General features: G+C 44.1%; 1 protein-coding gene across 2 annotated transcripts in view; it reads left to right on the top strand.

The window, feature by feature from the left end:
• Positions 1–4,927: 4,927 nt before the first annotated feature.
• Positions 4,928–19,495, top strand: part of dpydb (dihydropyrimidine dehydrogenase b) — a 36,448-nt gene continuing 21,880 nt past the window's right edge. For both annotated transcript variants that reach the window (XR_008811338.1, XM_056292837.1), the window contains exons 1-7: positions 4,928–5,071; positions 10,182–10,292; positions 10,577–10,659; positions 16,819–16,906; positions 17,147–17,308; positions 18,410–18,606; positions 19,218–19,299. Coding sequence is in view for 1 of the 2 variants with exons in the window: in XM_056292837.1 (XP_056148812.1) it covers positions 5,042–5,071; positions 10,182–10,292; positions 10,577–10,659; positions 16,819–16,906; positions 17,147–17,308; positions 18,410–18,606; positions 19,218–19,299 (753 nt within the window). In the remaining variant the exon portion in view is untranslated. The remainder of the gene's footprint in view (positions 5,072–10,181; positions 10,293–10,576; positions 10,660–16,818; positions 16,907–17,146; positions 17,309–18,409; positions 18,607–19,217; positions 19,300–19,495) is intronic.

The following is a 19,495-nucleotide window of genomic DNA, read 5'->3' as shown; positions in this document are numbered from 1 at the left end:
GATCATAATCTAATGCCCCATGAAGTGTTCATTGGATTATGCACGGTGTCAGGAACAGACATATTGGCATGCCAGTATGTCTGGAAGGTATTCCGGAGCTCAAGCAATAATAAAAAGGTAGCAGCCTTCAGCTCTGTGTACATTGTGGAGCCCACTGGGTAAATCTCATTGAACAGGCATGGTGCACAGCCTCTACATTGATTTGTGATGCCTTGCAATGGGTTCATCTGTTTGGAGTCCTCTCGAGGCATTCAGGGAAGTTCAAGGTGACCACTGATGGCGAGGTGAATACAGTGCAACACGGAGCCTTGAGGTGGTTGATCAGAGATGCAGCTGTTAATGTGGTGCTTGAGCAATATCCACGGGTTTTAGCAAGCCAAGAGGAAATGGCAAAAACTCCCTCAGACACAGGTGCAAAGGCAAATGGCCTGCAGGACAAATTTCAGCAGGGGAAGACTGTTTTTGGGCCTTGTCACGGCAGAAGCAGACACAAACCATCTCTGGGACCACTCTCCGAACCAAAGGAAATGAGTCATGATGTGTTTGACAAAGCTGTGGAAATGGTTGACTCTTTTGGTGTTGAGCCCATCCAAATGCCTTGTATGAGACAGCCACCTAGCAGCTTTACTGGTAACAGCAGAACAGCATGTTCCAGCATCCCTTGAGGAGGACTACAGAGAGCAGTTTTACAAAGTCATAAACAAAATAAGCTTTTCAGCTTTCAGAGGGGTTCAGTCAGGCAGACTCGCGGGTCCTAACGAAACCTGAGACCCTTCTGCTCACTGTGGGGGAACGGCTATAGTAGCTGATCAGTATGAAGAGTTTAATAAGGACACTGTGGCGGTAGGGTGACCAGCTGTCCCGCTTTATGCAGGACTGCACAGCATTTTTATCCCTTGTCCCGCATCCCACATATTGAGACGATGTCCCGCATTTTGATTGGCTGTAGTTTTAAAAATTCAAACCACTGCAGGACAGACACTTTTCTAAAATCTGGCTTTTAGCCAATGATTGTGAAGAAAGCAGGGAAGGCTGTCGTCACAGGGCGGTGTTTGACGTCAGTCAAACTGGGTACACGTGGATCAAGTGCAGGTCTTTTCTGTCACAGGCTACGCCCAACTGGAAAATTGTGAGTGACAACTTCTGACTAGTCGAAGCCACTGCAAGGCGAGTCCCGGGGAGTATTTTGCGAGATTTGCCAGTTATTTTTTTAGTTTCACACAGAGGCGAATACGATGTGAAGCAACACGGGATGTGTGAGTCTCACAAGAAACATGGGGCTCAAAAAAAGATGATTGTCAGACATATGAAATAACAAATAACCAGCGTTTACCACACTGTACAGCACTCCCACTCACCCAGGTCAGCAGACAGACTGTGGTAGTAAGCTAGCACCGGTCATTTTTCCAGACTTGGACATTGCAAAAAAAAAAAGTCATGTGGTTGCACAAAAGCAGCGCTCATAGTTACAGATGTGCTCGCACCTGCCACTGTGGAGACTTCCATACAGCCATCCATTATCTAAATCAGGGTCGTGGGGATGCTGGAGCCTATCCCAGCAGTCATTGGCCGGCAGGCGGGGAGACACCCTGGACAGGCCGCCAGTCCGTTACAGGGCCGACACATTCACCCCGAGGGACAATTTGGTATGGTTGATTCGCCTGACCTACTTGTCTGTGGGAGGAAACCGGAGCCTCCGGAGGAAACCCACGCAGACACGGGGGAGAACAGAGGACGACCTGGGATGACCCCCAAGGTTGGACAACCCCAGGGTTTGAACTCAGGACCTCCTTGCTGTGAGGTGACCGTGCTAACCACTGCGCCACTGTGTCGCTCCGTGGAGACTTGTTTGAGAGAATTAAAAACACCAATGGTTCAACTCCAAAGTGACAAAAACGCACACATGCCATTTTTTTTCCAGTGGCTTCAGATGCTTCTAACCATGGCACTACAAAACCTTTCCCCACTGTCTGTTAGATATTGGACACCAGAGTTGGGTTTGAAAAGCAAGATCCTTGACTTTTATGTGGATAGCGATGAGTCGTCTGCTAACATACACCGCCAGATCACGAACAAGTTCAAAGAAAATGACCTGCGACTGGACATGAAGTCCTTCACATGCTAAAGGCCTAACCTGTTACCTGCATAGTGTATCATGTACTGCTTAATCAATCAGAGGGCAAAGCATAGAGATGCTGTAAGAGCTAAGGGGCAGAATAGATTATTTCTTTTTAAATTTCGATAGAGATTATATCAACATTTTAGACTACCTCTCAGCATTGGTAATGTGTCCCACATTATCCCACACAAACATACTCTTTGTCTCACATTTGGTTTGTTGGGATCTGGTCATCCTATGTGGCGGCACAGTGGTTAGCACTTGCCTCACAGCAAGAAGGTCCTGGGTTCGAACTCCAGTCCATCCCGGGTCCTTTCTGGGTGGAGTTTGTATATTCTCCCCGTGTCTGTGTGGGTTTCCTCCAGGTGCTCAGGTTTCCTCCCACCATCAAAAAGACATGCATGTTAGGGTTAATACTCCTGCCCGCGCCCCTGACCAAAGCAATGGAAAGAAGTACTGGAGTTGGTCCCCGGGTGCTGCAGTTGCCCACCTCTCCTATACAATAGGATGGGTTAAATACAGAGGACAAATTTTGTTTTAACTGTAAAATGACAAAATAAAGCGGCTTTATTCTTCTTTTCTTCTCGAAAATACAACTAGGCTTGTTTCGGTTGAGGAACACTTGCCACTCCAATACAGAGGCCTGTTTGAAGAAGATGAGGCCCTTGTTAGACTTCTGTTGGTCATCCCTGTGCCCTCAGCAGAAGCCAAAAGAAGTTTTAGTGCATTGAGGAGGCTTAAAACATGGCTAAGATCCACTATGTCACAAGCCTGTCTAAATCATCTCGCAGCGTCTGCCATGTCCATCAGGATATGCTTGACAAGATTGGACTTAAAGAAATCTGCCGACAATTTGTAGCAGCAAATGACAGAAGAAGACAAGTGTCTGGGTCCTTTTCGTAAATGGAGAGGAGAGGAGATGACAAAGGGAGAGAGTATTGCAAGCATTTTTTTTTTAGCCTTTACGTATTCTCATAACAAATGTGTAGCTAGCTATATGAATATTGTTGGGTAAGTGTAAAGAAAATATACTGTCCCACTGTGTTTTGTTAAACATTTCATTTTTACAATTAGACCTACAACATACTGTACATAATTGTGTTGCTTGCTTGCACCAGGGAGGGTTCCGTTCAAATGGCTTTGGGTGTGAGAGTGGTCACCCTGCTGTTGTCAGTGCAGTACTACAATTGATGCAGAGTCCTCTGACTTATGGTTTTGTTAGGAATGGCTTATTACACTGAGAGTATGTCATAGGAGTCCTTTATTAATTATGAGGTGTGCAAGCAGGGCAGACAGGTAGGTGTGACAACAAGGTAAACTGATAGAAAGCATTACCTTAGACATAAGCCTGATTTAATTAGAAAAGATCTTACATTTCATGATGCAGGTTGGAAGCTGCTCATTTGCCCATTTCACATATGAATATGTTCCATACAAGCCTGTTATACATCACAAATGCATCATCTCTCCCTCTCTCTCGCTCGCTCACTCATTACTATACACTATACACTATATATATTTATTATTCATATTTACATATATTTTTGGAGCATATTTTGTAACAGAGAACTGATTTGCTTCTTGTAATTATCCATTTTAAAGTTATAAAAGTTCCAGTGTTTCTAGTCTGTATTGCGTATCCTTTAACTGTAGGAGCTATCCGGTTAGTCAGCGTCTATATGCAGGATGAAAACCCAACCAGGGATGAACATCTTTAAAACAGCTCCCATGCAACTTCCGTGTTCACAAATTATATAAACAAACAGTGGCCACGAGTGTAGCTTGCAGCTGATACTTGCACTGTTGGGCCTGTGAAAAATAGTTTATTGGTAATTGCAGACAGGCACAATTATTTTGTTCAATGGTTGGGTACATGGGGGCTCCATTATGTGAAGTTTTTTTTTTTATCTGCGTCGTTCTAGTTCAAATATGCATTGCTTTTATAGCTTCTCAATGGAAGTGAAAGGGGGTGGAAAAATGTCCGGGGGGAACATGGCTGCCGAGGCCCCCAAACACTGGGGACCATGTCTTTTTTTATGCATCTTATCCAAAGGAATTTAATCAAGTGCAACTGGACTTCAATTCCTTTGGATAAAATGCATTAAAAAAATCAAGTGCAACTGGACTTGGTATTTAAACCAAGTCCAGTTGCACTTGATTCAATTCCTTTGGATAACCATGACCTGGATGCTTTCTGTGACTGGGGACCACAGGCTCGCCCTTCATGTAAAATGTGACGCCAGCGTGTCCCTACCATCTTTCCAAGCAGACCTACACACCTTGTGTAAAACCTGATGAGGGTGACTACAACGACACACAACACTACGAAACCTACTGTCACACGTGTTACAACACTGGGGTGAGGCAGAAAATATTGGAGGGATCAGTCTCGTGTGAAGGTGAAATTGCCTTCTTGAGTATTCTCTATATTGTGAGGGGGCTCACGTTCTCCCACGATGAGAATGGACCGGACAGTCTTCCTGTCTCGTGCGCCGGGTTGGAGGGCGTGACCCGACCTGTAGCCTGTCTGCGAAATGGCCTTTGGTGAACTTGAACCACAGAGAACTTTGACCACTAAACATACTTATCAGCGGTTATACCTTAACAAACATTAACAGCATGAGATTAAAAAGAAAGGAAAAAAATCCTCTGCGGCTTTTCCTGTCCGAAGAGTCAGGGGGATTGGCAAACCACTAATCTCGCGATAACTGGAAATGCAACGCGCTTAATAAAACCCCGTCTGTCTGTCACAACTCAGAGCTTTGAAGGTTTGACGTTTGCCCCCCCCCCCCCCTCACTCGAGAGCAGAGCTGTCCCGGACAGTGCTTCGGACCTCTAGCTAATCAGCCCCTCTCTCTTCACCTTAAACACACAGACGCTCCAGACATCTTGCCCGTCCAGTTCCTGCTGGGGAGAAGCATCATGCTGAGCAAGGATCTTCCTGACATCGAGGTAATAATACTTTCGGTTTGTTCTTTTTGTTTTGTTAATTTGTTTGTTTGTTATTCTCAGGCATTTGCCCACCAAACCTCTGCGTCATAACTGACAATTTACAATTCAATCTAGAGTTTATCTACAATAAGAAAAAAAAATTGTTCGGCCAAGACAATAAATTAAGAGTTACCGAGTCTAGATAACTGACTTCTAAAGTGGGGCAAACCGTTTGCTCCACACAGGTACCAAGTAATGTGAGCAGAGTTCTGACTAGCATGGCAGTTATGTTGGGTCAACCAGAACACACCAGGTTACTTTCTCGCGTCTTATGTCATTCTGCGGAGAATATGCGTGGTGGGCAGATAATACAGAGTCTGCGGACATGGAGGAAGTTTATTCTTACGGGGCTTTCGGACATAACGCCCGATGTAGACGGACCAGATCAAAATGGGCGGAGTTTAAAACCCACCAAGACAAGTTGGTCATTCTGTCGTTGCCAGGAGACGCATCTGTCCCCCTGATATGCCCACTTGGCTGGAAACGTGTTTCCCTGATAGGGAGTTCCTCCCGAGGTCTCCCAGCAATCCAGGGAATTCGGACACACACAATGTTTTTGTTTTTGCACAATGTCTGAATTTATTTTTCATCATACAAACCTTATCATTATTATACAATATATTACACTGCAAATTTTAACATTAACAAACACAACACCCCCCCCACACACACACACACGCACACGCCTCTCTCTTAACATCTGCCTTGTGTTCAGAGCCAAAGTCAGTATAAAGCATATGACAATATCGATCATACTATTCAATCGCACCTCTCACAAAGTAAGGATATACATTAACAAAAAGTTACACCATTGCAACAAATTTCTTTAATTTTCTTACCTGGATTATTGCGCATGCATAAAGACACCGTTGCAGCACATTTTCAAAACATGCCTCCATCCCCTTCTGGGGTTTACCACAACTTTGATTTCTTAAGTATCCTGTCCTGAGTTTCCCTCCTGTAGAAGCTCTCCCCATTTTATAAAATCCTCATTTCCAGAATCCCTCATAAACATCCCGTTTGTTTTTCAAACTATGTTATTCTCTCCATTGGACATACACTGGGTCATATCTTTGATCCAAGCACCAACTGCGTGTGCCACAGTTTAAGCTGTCATTGGTTTTGCCTGCAATGTAGCAAAATCAATAAATTTTATTCTCTTTGGTTTTCAAATTGAGATCTGTTGGATACAAGTGTGGCAATATCATCTTGGAGTCTAGTGGAATATTCACAGACAAAACGATCATGATTTTATTGATGACCTCCCGCCGGAATTTCTTAATTTTGTCACACTCCCAAATTCCATGTATGAATGTTCATTGAGCCTCATTGCACTTAAAACAAGTGGCAGGTATATTACTGTTATATCTATTCAATTTGATGGGGGTTACATAAGTCCACATCAACCAGTTGTGTTGAAGTAGCTTTAAATTAGTGTTGGCTGTTTGTATTTGAGCCTCCTCACAGGCCATGTTCCAATTATTATTTGAAATGTCCTCTTTTAAATCTGCCCTCCGTGCATCAGGTTTGGATACTGAGGTCTCATTACAGCCAGATGCAAATCAAATCAAACTATTACTATTGCAATTCTTGGTAATAATTTCTTCTAAGGATGACAAGTGTGACAAGTGTAGGAATTACCAATGACTAGTTTTGCATAGAGGACATAAAACTCCTCAAATGCAGGTATTTAACGAAATTCTTCCTTGGGATGTTATATATTAGAGAGTGATACGCACAATATTAACTTTTCCTCCATTTTGCCTTGCGTGCGTGCCTGGCTGACTTCTGTATGTTTCAAACTGAGTCTTGCCTGGTTTGAACTGTTTCAGCACTGCAGACAGCGCTTCCCGTTTGCACCACTCGGGAGACCTTAAATCCACCCAGTCAGCAGGGCACCGATGCTTAGAAAATGTCATTAAGCAAGTGTAATGCTGAGGGGAGTACAATAATCTCGTCCGACATTATAGAGGACAACATTTATGATTTCAGCAAAGTTTGAGGCTGGTCTAATACAAGCGATTCCAAAAGTCACCCATTAGACAGCACATCTGTGTGTAGGCTGGTTGTTGTGCAAGTGTGTACATACAGCGGAAGTGCTTTCGTTAAAGCCCGACAGAATTGAGCGTTGTTTCCGGTGTAGTCAAGTCAGCTCATGTCAGATTTACTGGTGTAGTCCTAAATCACAATGTAGTCCCACAGAGCTAAAGATAAGATGATCAAAAATAGAAAAGATTAGATAAATTTGAATAGTTTTTACTGAGCAGTGTTTCACCAACTCTTTATGGTTTTAAAAAAAACAGCTATTAATAATGATAATAATAATAATAGTAATAGTAACAGTAAGTAAAATAGTCAAAAGTGAGAAAGTAACAAAAATGAAATAAGTGGGTAAGATAAAATAGATGAAATAAAAGCAATTAAAATGGAAATAAGATTAAAAAAAGAATATATACATATCTATATATAGATAGATAAAAGAATGAAAGAACAACAAAATATAGGCTAAGATAAAATAGCCTAGTAGCAGCAATTCAGCGATTTAGGGAAAGGACTTTTTTTAAAGGGAGTTTTTTAAGAGTTTTAAACGTTGTTAGAGACTGTACTGATCTCTTTTAACTCAGCAACCGAGCTATTTGCATCATGCTTTGCTGTGTTACTATGCAAAAGCATGTCCGCTATTTTCTGTTGCGCCGGCCCTTTAAGAAGCAAACTCAGTCTACTCCCAGTGAAAACTCAGGTGACCCTGCAGCTGAATGAACTTCAAGAATAATGTAGTCCTTGTAAGGTATTGCTGTTGTATAACAAAAAAACAAAAAACTTTTTTTCCCCAATGGCTATAGACTGTGATGTAAGAGATTAAATGGCCATATTGTAAAAATGGCTTTATGCATGTAGGTACTATATTATGGAGCCATTATAGGCCTGGGCAGAAGGTTTCATTTCAAGAGCCTGTAGCTTTGCTTTTCAGGTTACTCAAAGCCACGCTCCATAGGTGGCACATTTCATGCCAGAAAATGTTCAATAGCTGCAACCCCAGTTTGCATACCTGTAATAGAGGTTTATTTATTTTCAAAGTTTTGTATACATAGAGAGCTTAGCCATACATGCCCGTGCATTCCTGTCCATCCAGTCCAGGGGACTGCATAGCATCTCTCAACCCATCTTGTTAAAATATAATGGGGCAAAAGTAAGAGTGGGATTATCTGCAAAGATTTTGAAGATGGATGTAAGATTTATCTGGCTAAACTGTGTTTTACAGTCACCTCCACCTGTTACCTTACCAGAAGTGTTTATTGGTTTTCATTTAATGTTTACCTAAATAGGCACAAATACATAAAAATTGAGTACTCAACAAATAATCTTTTTTCCCATATGCTAGAATTTACAGCCAATACTAATTTGCGGTGTTTGTCCCCAGATGAGCGTTTTTTGTTCTGTATCTTAGCATGATTTTGATGCCTTTGAGGAAGTTCGGTCTTTCCAGTTATATTTAGCATTAGGAGTATGCAAGGCTGAATGCAGCTTTCACTTGGAAGTGTGCAGAATGTGCAATTAAGACTTCGAAATAAAGCTACAGGTTTGCAAAATAAAATGTAAAGTAAAAACCTTGTCCTGCAATACTGACTCTATACAATATAGTCATTACTTTTTTTTGTGTATTTTTGTCGTCTGTATCTTTCAAGGTCCAAATAGTTTGTATGCAATTTGTAACAGAGGTGTTGAGAAACAGTTTAAAGAATATGATGCTCCTTGTACCAAAATCTGAAAATTGTTCCAGTGGTAGGACTGTCTGGTAAGGCCTCTGATCAGACCAGCGGACTGTACAGTTTATATCACAGTGAATACATTCATAGGAATTCTGAGCAGACATTACCGTAATATGAATACTTTTCTGGTAGGGTATGTTTTTTTCTTTCCATCGGTGGACCTTTGTAAATACTTTCCAGTGTAAACAGGTGTTCGTCCTACAGGTTACCTGACCTCAGCACGTTGACCACGTGGTCAGTCATTAACTTATCTTGCTCTTACTCTCACTTCCTGGAATGTTCCAAGAAGTCATGAGGTCCAGCTGTTTTGTGTGTGTGTGTGTGCATTAGTGCATGTGTGCGTGCATGTGTGTATGTGTTACTCAATATCGTCACATGTGACTATTTTGACTATTTTGGAAGAGTTTTGTTATCTGAAGTTTGCTGATGTTTCGAAAACAGAGATGACTCCATCCTCAAAACCACAGCTTTCTCAGAAGCCAGTGACAGACCTCAGGCAGGTGACCTTACTGTGCGGTACTGTAATGCCAGCAGACGGTGTTAGAATGGACGGCGTTGTTGTTAAATGGTGGATGTTTCGTTTGGAAATTACACACTTCAGATGGAGTTATTTCCCTGTCTCACTCATCTCTGTGTGTGTCTGTCTGCTCACTGGCTTTAGTGTCCCGCAGCCTCTTCATATTCAATTTGAACAGTGTCCATCAAAGAAAGAGACGGCAAATTCAACAGCTCTTTCCTCTGTGTTTCTCCTCTGTCGTCCTCTTCTGCCCCCCCCCCTTTCTCCCCAATTGTATCCGGCCAGTTATCCCACTCTTCGAACCGTCCCGGTCTCTGCTCCACCCCCTCTGCCGATCCGGGGAGAGCTGCAGACTACCACATGTCTCCTCTGATACATGTGGAGTCGCCAGCCGTTTCTTTTCACCTGACAGTGAGGAGTTTCACCAGGGGGACGTAGCACGTGGGAGGATCATGCTATTCCCCCCAGTTCCCCCTCCCCCCCCAAACAGGCGCCCCAACTGACCAGAGGAGGCGCTAGTGCAAAGACCAGGACACATACCCCCATTCGGCTTCCCACCCCAGACACGGCCAATTGCGTCTGTAGGGACGCCCGACCAAGCCAGAGATTTGAACTGGTGATCCCTGTGTTGGTAGGCAACGGAATAGACCGCTACGCTACCCGCTACCTGTCGTCTGCGTTTCTTCTGCTCTGCACTGCTTCGCTCTCATCTGTCTTTATCTCTCACTGTTGTCTTGTCATGTTTTTATTGTGTGTTCATCTATTTCACTTTCATGTTTTGTAGAGCATTCTGGCTCTGAATCCCAGGGTGAAAAGTGACGTGCAGGCCATTTCCACGGCGGCAAAGAAGAAAGAGAAAAAACACTGGAAGAGGAACCCTGATAGGAGCTGTGATGTAAGACATGAAACACACACATACATACAGATATACATGCACGCACACATGCACACACGTGCACACATGCGTGCGCGCACACACACACACACACGGGTTTTTCTTTGTTTGAGGATGAAATTCAACAGTCAAGTTCAATCCATTAATCCGTTAAATCATTGACACTCCCCTCATTTCCTCTCACCTCTTATCCTTATCTCGCTTCATTTACCCTCAATTACTCCTTATCCCTCCTCCTTATCCCCCCTCCTTATCCCTCCTCATTTCCCCTGTTTCTCTGATAGTCTTGTGTGAAGCTGGAGAACAACTTTGATGATATCAAACACACAACGCTCAGTGAACGCGGGGCCCTTCGAGAGGCACTGAGGTGAGAGATGGACCGATTCACATTTCTTTCATTAATTTAAGTTTCCATTCTTTGGCCACATCATGGGTAGTGTCAAATTAGTCAGTTTAGCATAGTATTTGAGGGCAACATAACAACAACAAAAAAAAGTCTAACATTGGTGGAAAAAGTTAATTGGGAGAGGAGTTATTATGCTCATTATGCTGCCCGCTAATGGAACTATGTCTTGGCCTCTCTGTTGGGAATCTGAGGACAAAATGACTCCATATGATATGAACTACACTGCTCAAAAAAATAAAGGGAACACATAAGCAATGCGATGTAGCTCCAAGTCAATCACACTTTTGAGATATCAACCTGTCCAGTTAGGAAGCAACACTGATTTGTGACTCAATTTCACCTGTTGGTAAATTGTCTAATTTCCACCATGTTTAAATTAGACAATTTGCAAGACAACCCCTATAAAAGGAATGGATTTGCAGGTGGTGGCCACAGACCATTTGCCTGTCCTCATCTTTTCTGGCCGATCTTTGGTTAGTTTTTCATTTTGCTAGTGCCCTCACCACTAGAGGTGGCATGAGGCGGTATCTGCAACCTACAGAAGTTGCTCAGGTAGTGCAGCTCATCCAGGATGGCACATCAATGCGTGCTGTGGCAAGAAGATTTGATGTGTCTCCCAGCACAGTGTCCAGAGCATGGAGGAGGTACCAGGAGACAGGCCAGTACACCAGGAGACGTGGAGGGGGCCGCAGGAGGACAACAACCCCGCAGCAGGACCGCTATCTGGTCCTTTGTGCAAGGAGGAACAGGAGGAGCACTGCCGGAGCCCTACAAAACGACCTTCAACAGGCCACTAATGTGCAGGTTTCTGCTCAAACAGTGAGAAACAGAATGCATGAGGATGGTATGAGGGCCCGACGTCCACAATTTGGGCCTGTGCTCACAGCCCAACACCGTGCAGCCCGATTGACCTTTGCCAGAGAACATCTTGGTTGGCAGATTCGCCATTGGCGCCCTGTGCTCTTCACAGATGAGAGCAGGTTCACACTGAACACATGTGACAGACGTGAGAGAGTCTGGAGACGCTGTGGAGAACGTTCTGCTGCCTGCAACATCCTCCAGCATGACCGGTTTGGCGGTGGGTCAGTGATGGTCTGGGGAGGCATATCCTTGGAGGGCCGCACAGACCTCTACGTGCTAGCCAGAGGTACCATGACTGCCATTAGGTACCGGGATGAGATCCTCAGACCCATTGTCAGACCATATGCTGGTGCAGTGGGCCCTGGGTTCCTGCTCATGCATGACAATGCTCGTCCTCATGTGGCCAGAGTGTGTCAGCAGTTCCTGTATGTCGAGGGCATTGATGCTATGGACTGGCCTGCACGTTCCCCAGACCTGAATCCAATCGAGCACCTCTGGGACATCATGTCTCGTACCATCCGCCAACGCGATGTCGCACCACAGACTGTCCAGGAGTTGACCGATGCCCTGATCCAGGTCTGGGAGGAGATCCCTCAGCAGACCATCCGTCGTCTCATCAGGAGCATGCCCAGACGTTGTAGGGAGTGTATACAGGCACGTGGAGGCCACACACACTACTGAGCCTCATTTTGAATCGTCTTGAAGAATTTCCACAGAAGTTGGATCAGCCTATGTTCTCATTTTCCACTTTGATTTTGAGTATGATTCTGAATCCAGACCTTAATGGGCTAATGATTTTGATTTCCATTGATAATTCTTAGGTTATTTTGCTCTAAACACATTCCTCTGTCTAATAAATAAAGATTTTCAGCTGAAATATTTCATTCATCGAGGTCTATATTGTGTTTTTTAGGTGTTCCCTTTATTTTTTTGAGCAGTATATTTCTGTTAATGGAAATCGTGAGTGGGATATCTATTATGTTTCCTTTTATGCCTCATTGCAAATCTCCTTTCTTGTAAACATTACAGTTCATAAAGATATTAAAAAATGGAAATGGACGTTGTGTGAAAACTCATGCCGTTAGTTATTCATATATTTTATACTTTCAATGAAAAAATTAATGTTGGGGTGTCCGGGTGGTGTGGCGATCTGTTCTGTCGCCTACCAACATGGGAATTGGTGGTTCGAATCCCCGTGTTACCTCCGGCTTGTTCGGGCGTCCCTACAGACCCAATTGGCCGTGTCTGCAAGTGGGACTCCTGATGTGGGTATGTGTCCCGGTCGCTGCATTAGCACCTCCTCTGGTTGGTCGGGGCGCCTGTTTGGGGGGGGGGACTGGGGGGAATAGCATGACCTTCTCATGCGCTACATCCCCCTGGTGAAACTCCTCACTGTCAGGTAAAAAGAAGCGGCTGGTGACTCCTCATGTATCGGAGGAGGCATGTGGTAGTCTGTAGCCCGCCCCGGATCGGCAGAGGGGATGGTGCAATGACCGGGACTGCTCAGAAGAGTGGGGTAATTGGACAGGTACAACTGGGGAGAAAAATGGGGGGAAATCCCAAAAAAAAGACGAAAAAACTAAATGTTTCACCATGATATCAAACCAAATGCAAGTATATAAATTGAATTAAGCAGTAAGACAGGTTTAAAGCTTATCTACTACTACTTTCGGCTGCTCCCGTTAGGGGTCGCCACAGCGGATTATTTGTTTCCATTTCTTCCTGTCTTCTGCGTCTTCTTCTGTCACACCAGCCACTTGCATGTCCTCCCTCACCACATCCATAAACCTCCTCTTTGGCCTTCCTCTTTTCCTCTTTCCTGGCAGCTCCATATTCAGCATCTTTCTCCCTAGATACCAAGCATCTCTCCTCCACACATGTCCAAGCCTTCTCAATCTTGCCTTTCTTGCTTTGTCTCCAAACCATCCAACTTGAGCGGTCCCTCTAATATAATCATTCCTAATCCTGTCCTTCTTCGTCACTCCCAGTGAAAATCTTAGCATCTTCAACTCTGCCACCTCCCGCTCTGCCTCCTGTCTTTTCGTCAGTGCCACTGTCTCCAAACCATGTAACATAGCTGGTCTCACAACCATCGTGTAAACCTTCCCTTTAACTCTTGCTGGTACCCTTCTGTCGCAAATCACTCCTGACACTCTTCTCCACCCACTCCACCCTGCCTGCACTCTCTTCTTCACCTCTCTTCTGCACTCCCCGTTACTTTGGACAGTTGACCCCAAGTATTTAAACTCATATGCCTTCGTCACCTCCACTCCTTGCATCCTGACCATTCCACTGTCCTCCCTCTCATTCACGCATAGGTATTCCGTCTTGCTCCTACTGACTTTCATTCCTCTTCTCTCCGGTGCATACCTCCACCTCTCCAGGCTCTCCTCAACCTGCACCCTACTCTCGCTACAGATCACAATGTCATCCGCGAACATCATCGTCTATGGAGACTCCTGCCTGATCTTGTCCGTCAACCTGTCCATCACCATTGCAAACAAGAAAGGGCTCAGAGCCAATCCTTGATGTAATCCCACCTCCAACTTGCATCCATCTGTAATCCCAACCGTACACCTCACCATTGTCAACCTTCCCTCATACATATCCTACACCACTCCTACATACTTCTCTGCAACTCCCGACTTCCACATACAATACCACACCTTCTGTCTTGGCACGCTGTCCTATGCTTTCTCTTAATCTACAAAGACACAATGCAACTCTTTCTGGCCTTCTCTATACTTCTCCATCAACATTCTCAAAGTAAACATGGCATCTGTGGTGCTCTTTCGTGGCATGAAACCATACTGCTGCTCGCTGATCATCACCTCTCCTCTTAACCTAGCTTCTATTACTCTTTCCCAAATCTTCATGCTGTGGCTGATCAACTTAATACCTCTGTAGTTGCTACAGTTCTGCACATCGCCCTTGTTCTTGAAAATCGGTACCAGTGTGCTTCTTCTCCACTCCTCAGCCATCCTCTCACTTTCCAAGATTGTGTTAAACAATCTAGTTAAAAACCCCACTGCCATCTCTCGTAAACATCTCCATGCCTCCACAGGTATATGTCATCAGGACCAACTGCCTTTCCACTCTTCACCCTCTTCATAGCTGCCCTCACTTCCTCCTTGCTAATCCACTGCACTTCCTGATTCACTATCCCTACATCATCCAACCTTCTCTCTCTCTCATTTCCTTCATTCATCAGCCCTCAAAGTACTCCTTCCACTTTCTCAGCACACACTCCTCGCTTGGCAGCACATTTCCATCTCTATCCTTTATCGCCCTAACTTGCTGCACATCCTTCGCAGCTCGGTCCCTCTGTCTAGCCAATCAGTACAAGTCCGTTTCTCCTTCCTTAGTGTCTAACCTGTCACACAACTCACCATATGCCCTTTCCTTTTCCTTTGCCACCTCTCTCTTCACTTTACGCTGCATCTCCTTGTACTCCTGTCTATTTTCTTCATCTCTCTTGACTATCCCACTTCTTCTTTGCCAACCTCTTCCTCTGTATACTTTGCTGTACTTCCTCATTCCACCACCAAGTCTCCTTGTCTTCCTTCCTCTGTCCTGATGACACACCAAGTATCTTCCTAGCTGTCTCCCTCACTATTTCTGCAGTGGTTGCCCAGCCATCTGGCAACTCTTCACTACCACCCAGTGCCTGTTTTAACTCCTCCCTGAACTCCACATAACAGTCTTCCTTCTTCAACTTCCACCATTTGATCTTCGGCTGTGTCTTCACTCTCTTCCTCTTCTTGGTCTCCAAAGTCATCCTACAGACCACCATCCAATGCTGCCTATCTATGTTCTCCCCTGTCACCACCTTGCAGTCTCCAATCCCTTTTAGATGGCGCCTTCTACATAAGATATAGTCCACCTGTGTGCACTTTCCTCCACTCTTGTACGTCACCCTGTGTTCCTCCCTCTTCTTGAAATATGTATTCACCATAGCCATTTCCATCTTTTTCGCAAAATCGACCACCATCTGTCCTTCCACATTTCTCTCCTTGACTCCATACTTTCCCATCACCTCCTCATCACCCCTGTTCCCTTCACCAACATGTCCATTGAAGTCCGCTCCAATCACCACTCTCTCCTCCTTGGGTACCCTCTCCACCACGTCATCCAACTCACTCCAGAATTCTTCTTTCTCTTCCATCTCACACCCAACTTGCAGGGCATATGCACTGATAACCTTCAGCAATACACCTTCAATTTCCAGCTTCATACTCATCACTCTGTCTGACACTCTCTTCACCACCAGCACGCTCTTGACATACTCTTCCTTCAGAATTACCCCTACCCCATTTCTCCTCCCGTTCGCACCATGATAGAAGAGTTTGAACCCACCTCCGGTACTCCTGGCCTTACTCCCCTTCCACCTGGTCTCTTGCACACACAGTATGCTTACCTTTCTTCTTTCCATCATATCAGTCACCTCTCTCGCTTTACCAGTCATAGTGCCAACAGTCAAAGTTCTGACTCTCACCTCCACACACCGACCCTTCCTCCTCTCTAGCTGCCTCTGGACATGCCTTCCCCCTCTCCTTCTCCTTCGCCCAACAGTAGCATAGTTTCCACTGGCACCCTGCTGGTTAACAGTACCGGTGGCGGTCATTGGTAACCCGGGCCTCGACCGATCCGATATGGAAATCCTATTTATGATCCGCATATTTGATTTGGCAACGTTTTACACCGGATGCCCTTCCTGACGCAACCCTCCCCATTTGTCTGGGCTTGGGACCGGCACTAAGAATGCACTGGCTTTGTGCATCCTCAGTGGCTGGGTTAAAGCTTATAATGACACATTTTTGTCACCACACCACACCACACGAGATCACAAAGAAACAACCAACACAACAAATCACTGCAATAGTTATACAAGAAAAATATTTAACCAATAAAGGGTCATAGCCATCCTTATCACATCCAAACATCATTTATTTTCAGCATTTAAAACCTTTTTTAAAACCTAATTTTCTTAAAAAAATTGTCCTTATGTATCTATACATATATTACATAATTCCAAATACTGTAATCTCATCAGTGGATTACAAATACAACCTACTATGTACTCCCTTGAAAATCCTCAGTGGTTCTCACATACGTGCTCTTCTTGAGGTTGGTTGTATGGCTTAACCTTTAATGGTGCCGCGTTCTTGAACAAGTTCCTCTAGAAAGAGAAATTCTTAAACCAAGGCTAACACGAGTGAATTAGATTAAAATGTAAAAAATGAAAAAATCTGTTTCCAGGTGTCTAAAATGTGCTGATGCCCCCTGTCAGAAGAGCTGTCCTACTAATCTGGATATCAAAACATTTATTACCAGTATCTCCAATAAGGTACTGTATACACACACATACACACACAAACAGGTGTGGGGCTTTACAAAAATGTTCTTTCAACTGTTACAACCAGATGTTTGATTTTTTTTTGAGTAAAGTCTGGAATTGAATGCGTAATTCCACATGTTACAATTAAAAATCATACAGCCACAGGATTGTAATCTACTACTACTACATTACGGGATTGTAATCCTACTCAATATCCCTGTGTGTGTGTGTGTTTTTGTGTTACTTTAGAACTATTATGGGGCAGCACGGGCCATTCTATCTGACAACCCCCTGGGTCTGACCTGTGGGATGATTTGCCCCACCTCAGAACTGTGTGTAGGGGGCTGCAACTTGTATGCCTCTGAGGAAGGGCCTATTAATATAGGAGGGTTACAGCAGTTTGCTACAGAGGTACGTAGCGGTTTTTTTTATCAATTCCTCTGCAAATGACCTTGTCTTTTCTACCTCAGTGACATTTGTGTGGAAATCCCAGCAGTTGAATCAGTTCATCTGAACATAACGTTTATCGTGAGAAAGGTTTCATCACTCATCTAAGTGACATCTTCAGTCTAAACTGACTGCAGGTATCCCCGCCCTTATAAAATGCACTGTTGCATAACAACTGAAACCAATGATTGGTTTCATATGCAAATTGCTGTGACCATTAGTATCTAGAATTACAATGACCATATGTACTATTCACAGAGGATTGGGTAAACGTTGCAATCACAGCATTGTAAAATGGTGATAGATGTACTCTTAGCCCCCCCTCGGTTCAGGGATGGTTGTTCCCTCTTCACATAGATGGCCTCTTTGACTCCCTGTTCAAACCCCATTAAGTGCCGGGAGGATTGCCATGAATTGTAGATCAAGGAAACCGAACAGACGCTGGCCAAGAGGACAGCACAACACAGGAGGGCTAATGCATCAGGCCAGAACGCCGCAGTCTACACCCATCTACAGGCCAGCGGCCACTCTTTCAAGGATGAAGATATGCACATACTTGATAGGGAGGAATGCTGGTTTGAACAGGGAGTCAAAGAGGCCAGCTATGTGAAGAGGGAACGACCACCCCTGAACCGAGGGGGGGCCTAAGAGTACATCTGTCACCATCTTACAATGCTGCGGTTGCAAACACTCCCCAATCCTCTGTGAATGGTACACATGGCCATTGTAACTCTAGTTAATGCTCACGACAATTTGCATATGAAACTGATCATTGTTTTCGGTTGAATATGCCACTGTATTGTTTATAAGGGTGGGGATACCTGCAGTCAGTTGAGATTAAAAAAGTAACTAAAATGAGTGATGACACATTTCCCCCAATAAACGTTGTGTCCAGATGAACCAATTCAACTTCTGGGATTTCCTTACCTGGATTATTGAGTATGCATCAACGCATTTTTGTGGATAATTGTGACCTAACAAAGACACAGCTTTCAACACTATTCAACCGCATGTTCGTGTATGTGTGTTCACATACTCCTGGTACTATTTCTATTATTTTTTTAGGTCTTCAGTAAGATGGGCATCCCTCAGGTTAGGAACCCTGAGCTGCCACCGCCCAGCGAGATGCCAGAGTCTTATCACGCCCCTATTGCTCTGATTGGCTGTGGCCCTGCGTCAATCAGCTGTGCTTCTTTCTTGGCTCGCCTTGGATATGATAACATCACCATCTTTGAGAAACAAAAGTACATTGGAGGACTGAGGTAAAATTATTAAACGTACCTACTACTACTACAAGCAGTCTTAAGGGTTGCACAAGGGTTGTATGTTTTTGGAATGCACATTATAAAACTGCTGAGTGTGTCTATTGATAACATCTCTAGATTTTTAGTTAAAGCAGTAGTTGGTTAAATAATTTCAGATTAATTAACAATTAACTTTTACATAAACAATTTTACACTTACTGCTGACATCTACATGTTAAAAACTTGCCAGACTTGTATTGGTTCTCTGATGTAAGCATAGTGGGATAAACACTGCATCTAAAAACATGAATAATGGGTCTGTTGAATGTAGGTGTGCCAGAAAAAACAGCATTGGTGGTACTATTGACAGTTGTTAGTGTTAGTGTCTGTTGATACTGATGGGTGTGCTGGGCTGCCACACCGAAATCAAACAGACCCATTATTAATGTTATTAGCTGCAGCTGTGTTTAGCCTGCTATGCTAACATCACAGAATACCAAGACCAGCCTGACCTGTTTTAAACCTTTACATTGTTTTTAACCTGCAGATGTCAGTAAACTCACTTAAATGGATCAGGGTTAGGTTACATTTTAAACCATCTGATGTAAACCTGTCTACTTCCCCTGCAGCACCTCAGAGATCCCTCAGTTCCGTTTGCCCCACGAGGCCGTTGAGTTTGAGCTCAACCTTATGAAAGACCTGGGAATCAAGGTAATGATATGTCATGTAAACACACACAAACACACACACACACACACACACACACACACACACACACACACACACACACACACACACACACACACACACACACTAAGAGGCACGCATTTTCAAGGCCTTTTTTTTCAGTTTTCTAAATCAAATCACATTCAGAATACTATTATGTTCGAGTCCAAAAAGGTTTACT

The sequence above is a fragment of the Lampris incognitus genome, chromosome 14, assembly GCF_029633865.1.
Source record: "Lampris incognitus isolate fLamInc1 chromosome 14, fLamInc1.hap2, whole genome shotgun sequence".
NCBI lineage: Eukaryota > Metazoa > Chordata > Actinopteri > Lampriformes > Lampridae > Lampris > Lampris incognitus.
The sequence above is the reverse complement of the archived record's forward strand: the minus strand, read 5'-3'. Positions and strand labels throughout refer to the sequence as shown.